This window comes from Castanea sativa, chromosome 10, assembly GCF_040712315.1.
Source record: "Castanea sativa cultivar Marrone di Chiusa Pesio chromosome 10, ASM4071231v1".
In the NCBI taxonomy this organism is placed as follows: Eukaryota; Viridiplantae; Streptophyta; class Magnoliopsida; order Fagales; family Fagaceae; genus Castanea; species Castanea sativa.
Window position 1 is genome coordinate 4,059,122 of NC_134022.1, and position 5,588 is coordinate 4,064,709.

The window sequence follows — 5,588 nt, forward strand, 5'->3', positions numbered from 1 at the left end:
TTTCTCTTTTACTTTGTTTCCTTTTTTTTATTGAGAGCCGTGTTTCTCTTTTACTTTGTTTCCTTTTTTTTATTAAGAGCCGTGTTTCTCTTTTACTTTGTCTATCAGTGCATTGTTTGTGTTTCTCTTTTACTTTGTTTCCTTTTTTTTTTTTATTGAGAGCCGTGTTTCTCTTTTACTTTATCTATCAGTGCACTGTTTACATCAGTAAAATTAGCCGTAAACAATGCATACCAGTGAATTTCTTGCATTTTTTACCGGACTTATAAATCTCATTTTTGAGTAATTTTTTTCATTAAAATTGAGTTTTATGACATTATTCACATATTTAAAAATTATTTTACTACAGTATTTTCAATTTTCAGTTTTCAACAAAATAAGCGGTATTCAAATGGACCCTAATAATATACATGCATGCATGGTAACCACATGTCACAATTAATCTTTTGTCAGACCAACCAGATTAATGAAAACAAAAAGAATTATGCTAGGGACACAACTTTTGGTACAATTTTGTGTCACCACTTGCCATATGACGAGTTGTGATTGATAGGAGTGTGTTCTCACATGGCCCACTGGCATACCCTTACCAATCACAACTCGCCGTGTAGCGAGTTGTGGCACAAAATTATGCCAAAAGTTATGTCTCAGCATAATTCAAACAAGAAATAGCAAATCATAGAGCCCCCACCATCTCCAAATCGTCATCCCTAACATCATTAATACTACCTCTATCCAATCCACCCACTTTATAAGCATTAGGGCCATTCAATTAATTTCTCATCCTCAGTCTCACATCCCTTTTGCTTATTTGCATAATAGAATATTCATAGTCACACCCGCCCACTGTCTGATTTGATTTCCTAGTCCAAAAAGAAAGGAAATCATTCATGGAGCAGCAACAGCCTCACTTCCTTCTCGTGACATATCCCGCACAAGGCCACATCAACCCAGCCCTCCAATTTGCCAACCGCCTTATTCACTTAGGAGGAGGAGGAAGAAGAGTGCATGTCACCTTTGCCATCACCATTAATGCCCACCGTTGCATGATCAAAAGCCCTTCTCCTGATGGCTTGTCATTTGCCACCTTCTCCGATGGCTACGATGACGGTTTCAAACCTGAGGACAAGATACAGGAGTACTTGGATCAACTCAAGCGCAATGGCACCAAAGCTCTAACTGAACTCATTGTGTCCAACGCCAACCAGGGACGTCCCTTCACCTGCTTGGTCTACACTTTGCTTATACCTTGGGTTGCTGAAGTGGCTCGTGAGCTTCACCTTCCTTCCACTCTTTTTTGGATTCAGACTGCCATGGTTTTCGACATTTACTACTACTACTACAATGGTTTTGCTGATGTTATTGGGAACTGCAACAATGACCCATCGCATTCGATACAGTTACCGGGTTTGCCATTACTCACTAGCCATGAACTACCCTCTTTCATGCTTGCTTCAAACACTTATGATTATCTTCTCCCAATATTTCAAGCCGACATTGAGGCCCTTGAAAAGTTGAGCAAACCAAGAGTTCTAGTGAATACATTTGATGCACTAGAGATTGAGGCCTTAAAAGCGATCGAAAAACTTAATTTGGTTGCAGTTGGTCCTCTAATTCCATCTACTTATTTGGATGAAAAAGATCAATCGAATGGCTCCAAGGATTATATGGAATGGCTCAACTCTAAGCCTGAATCATCAGTGATTTATGTTTCATTTGGGAGTATGTCAGTGTTAATGAAGCAACAAATGGAGGAAATTGCACGCGGATTGTTAGATTGTGGGCGGCCCTTCTTGTGGGTCATAAGAGCTAAGGAAAATGGAGAAGAAGAGAAGTTGAGTTGCAAAAAGGAATTGGAAGAAAAAGGTATGATAGTACCATGGTGTTCCCAAGTGTATGTTTTGTCCCACCCTTCAGTGGGATGCTTTGTGACACATTGTGGATGGAATTCAACTTTGGAGGGTTTGTTTTCAGGGGTGCCAATGGTAGCTTTTCCACAATGGACAGATCAAGGGACGAATGCGAAGTTGATTGAAGATGTGTTGAAGACGGGTGTGAAGGTGACAACAAATAATAATGGGATTGTAGTAGGTGATGAAATTAAGAGGTGCTTGGAATTGGTCGCGGGAGATGGAGAGAGAGGGAAAGAAATGAGAAGGAATGCCATGAAATGGAAGGAGTTGGCTAGGGAGGCTGTCAACCAAGGTGGCTCTTCCTATAGTAATCTTAAGGCTTTTGTGGATGAGTGTTGTGGTTAGAATAATACAAACCCAAAGGCATATTATTTCAAATAATAATATCTCGGTGAGTCTAAGGTTGATCATAGGGAATGACTGATGTATAAACCTCTATTATTAAGCAAAAACTAAAAGTAGTTATTTGTTTGTTTTTTCCCTCAAAGATAGAGCAAAATAATTATTAATTGAAACTACAATTGAAAATAACACAATAAATTTGAGAGAAATGAATGGATAAAAACACTAGAGATTCAAATATTCACCTAGTATTTTATCATATGAACTTAGATTATATTTAATTTAATTAGGGTAGAGAGTCAACTCACCTAATCAGAAGATAAAACAATAAAACACTCAAAAAACATGTAGAGTAGATTAAATGTGAGTGATTGAGCAAATAATTCAATTGGTATGTTAAATGGGAGATTAAGAATTAAATATATTCTCAAAGCATTCAATATATCTAAAAATCATACTAAATCTTAAAAACCTGTCAACATGCAATAATTTTTTTTAGTAAAATCAATCTTGAATTCAATCATTAGTATATAGAAAACATATAGATAATATAACTTAAAAGTACATATAAGCCCAAATATTAGTTTAATATCATGTGGTGCGGGTTCAAAAAAACAAAACAAAGGAAAAATTTTAATTTTAAGACACAAGTGGGCAAAAGAGCATTGAAGGAAGAGTATTACACCAAAAGGAAATACTATAAACACAAACTATTTTACAAACTACTGATATAGTGAATGATTATTGGTATGTAAAAAAATGATGTTAGTGGTGGGCCCAAATGAAGTCTAGTAAAAATTTGTCATATTAAAAGTTTGTAAAAATGTTATAAAATAATTGGTGGATGTAATATTACTCTCCACTAAAACAAGACAAAGAAATTTTTTAAAACCAAGTGGAGGACAGAGCATGCATTGATGGAAGAGTAAAGGACAACATATCAAACAAAATACAAAAGTAAAAAGAAAAGATAGATTGACATTTGATAGATGACCAAAAGTAAAAAAGTAGGATTTTTTTTTTAATTATAAAAAGATTCAAAACTGGTATGGCTAAAATTCCTCCAAATTGGCTAGAATTTGATCCAAAGTTGAACATGTGATATTATCGTTTTAGATTGCATGCCGGTATAAGATATTTTAGCTGTTTTGACTAGAGCAGAACAGAATTAATTACATTGATTTTTTTGAATTAGTGATGAACTACAAAATTGTATATCTTTGAGTCTTCTTTTCGTGGTCACAAGAATCAGGTCAATCAGAAATTTGTACAAAAATTTATTGTAAAAATAGCAAGATAGCGTAGGATCTTTCCAGGTGATTGACAATATTTCATTTTCTGTCTGCAGGCTCTCGCTTGATGAACCGTTCATGAACTTACTCTTCTGTTTCTCAATCGGCATTAGAACCCGACACAACAAGATCTTTTCCGGCGATGGCATAAAAAGAATTGGAATCAAACCTTCGAACAGAGAGAGTCATAGTTATCAAGATTTTTCTAATTTCTGCTTGAACATATTTTTTTTCCTTTCCTTTTTTTATTTTTATTTTCATACATCTTTGTCTTGTTTAATACTTCAAAAACCATGTCCTAATTGATCTTGACCTTTGGACTCTTTGGACTGCATATCTGTATGATTATTTGATTGGTTTTAATTCCCTATTAAATAAAAGGCAAAAATGCAAAACTGACCCTCTAACTTTCAATGTTTTTCATTTTAGTCCTCTAACTTTCAATTTTTGTCAATTCAGGCTTCTGTTAGGACTCAGTTAAGATTACCGTTAAACACACTGAAAAATGACCATTTTACCCTTCTTGAAAAAAAATTCATAATTAAAAGAAAAACAACCAAATCAACAACCAAATTCAGCTCCAATGTCAAGGCTAGCAACTCCACCCTAAATCAGCCACAACACGAACACAAATACAAACCCAGCAACACCAAATCAGCCAACAACATACCCACTACACCTAGCAACACAAACAGAAACCCACCACACCCACGACAGAGAAAATAAGATAGTAGAGAGAGAGGGGCAGATCGAAGTCACAATCAGAGCCGAACTCAACACAGAGTACTCCGGCGAAGAGCGTTTTGAGGCCTTCGATCGATGGCTGGGCAAGCCAGCGAAGTGGAGGAAGAGAGAAAAAATATTGAAGGGAGAAGAGATCAGCAACGGAGAAGGGAAAGGAGATTGGTGATGGGGAAGGGAAAGGCGGCACGGAATGGGTGAAGAGGATGATGGATGAACGGAACTGGGTCGACGATGGAGAAGAAGTCCTTCTCGGAGAAGATGTTGGTGTAGTCGCCGTGGCCGGGGAGATCCAACGGCTCCGCTTCTAGGCCCTCTTCTTCATCTTCTTCTCTGCAGTGGGTGTGGTGGGTTTCTGTTTGTGTTGCTGGGTGTGGTGGGTCTGTTGTTGGCTGATTTGGTGTTGCTGGGTTTGTATTTGTGTTCATGTTGTGGCTGATTTGGGGTGGAGTTGCTGGCCTTGACGGTGGAGCTGAATTTGGTTGCTGATTGGGTTGTTTTTCTTTTAATTTTGAATTTTTTTAAAAATAAAAAAGAAGGGTAAAACGGTCATTTTTCAGTGTGTTTAATGGTAATCTTAACTGAGTCCTAACAGAAACCTAAATTGACAAAAATTGAAAGTTAGAGGACTGAAATGAAAAAACTTAAAGTTAGAGGACTGAAATAAAAGAAGTTGAAAGTTAGAGAGCCAGTTTTGTATTTTTGCCTAGATAAAAATACACTAAGTGAGTATATTTCAAAGAAATCTTTCAAAGTCATATATTTACGTGTAATTAAACATTCAATTGACGTGATATTGCCTACCAAAACTAAGATAACAGTGTAATTTTAAGCAATTATCAATGAGATTGAAGATGTTCTTGTTAAAAGAGGGTAGGTTTGCTAATGAAATGAAAGCAAATATTTTAGGTGGTTGATTCTTGTTGGCTAGGGAGGCTGCCAATGAAGGTGGTTCTTCAATTTACATAAACACAATTGTACGTACATAAATACACTTAGATCGATGACTGTAGAAGAATCGTTATGTAGAAGAAGAATTGGAAGATGAATTCAACTGAATAAAAAGAAAGTTGATAAAACCGAAGGTTTATTTATTTACAACATATAAAAAATATTATTTTTAATGTTATCAACTGTAAAAATAAGAGATAACTTAGTTGATTCAAGGTGACTGGCTCCCTAAACTTTTTTTTTTTTTTTTTTATAGGGAAAAGCCTCTTGAACTTGAAAGGGAGAGTATACTTTTTGGGTTAATTTTTTTCTTCAACTTTCATTAATTTTTCAAAGCACATAAATAGCA

General features: G+C 35.8%; 1 protein-coding gene across 2 annotated transcripts; it reads left to right on the forward strand.

Annotated features, from left to right (window-relative positions):
• The first annotated feature begins 436 nt into the window (after positions 1 to 436).
• On the forward strand, positions 437 to 2,400 carry LOC142613322 (phloretin 4'-O-glucosyltransferase-like). Of its 2 annotated transcripts, XM_075785626.1 has the most exons (2): positions 437 to 1,866; positions 1,975 to 2,400. In XM_075785626.1, the coding sequence occupies exons 1-2, from the start codon at positions 891 to 893 to the stop codon at positions 2,256 to 2,258; spliced, it is 1,260 nt and encodes a 419-aa protein (XP_075641741.1). In that variant the 5' UTR covers positions 437 to 890; the 3' UTR covers positions 2,259 to 2,400. The 2 variants fall into 2 exon arrangements, with proteins under 2 accessions (XP_075641741.1, XP_075641740.1); XM_075785625.1 differs by having other exon boundaries at positions 437 to 2,400.
• Positions 2,401 to 5,588: the final 3,188 nt, after the last annotated feature.

Excerpts from the sequence above, each read along its gene's own strand:
- LOC142613322 (XM_075785625.1), top strand. The coding sequence starts at position 891 with ATGGAGCAGCAACAGCCTCACTTCCTTCTCGTGACATATCCCGCACAA.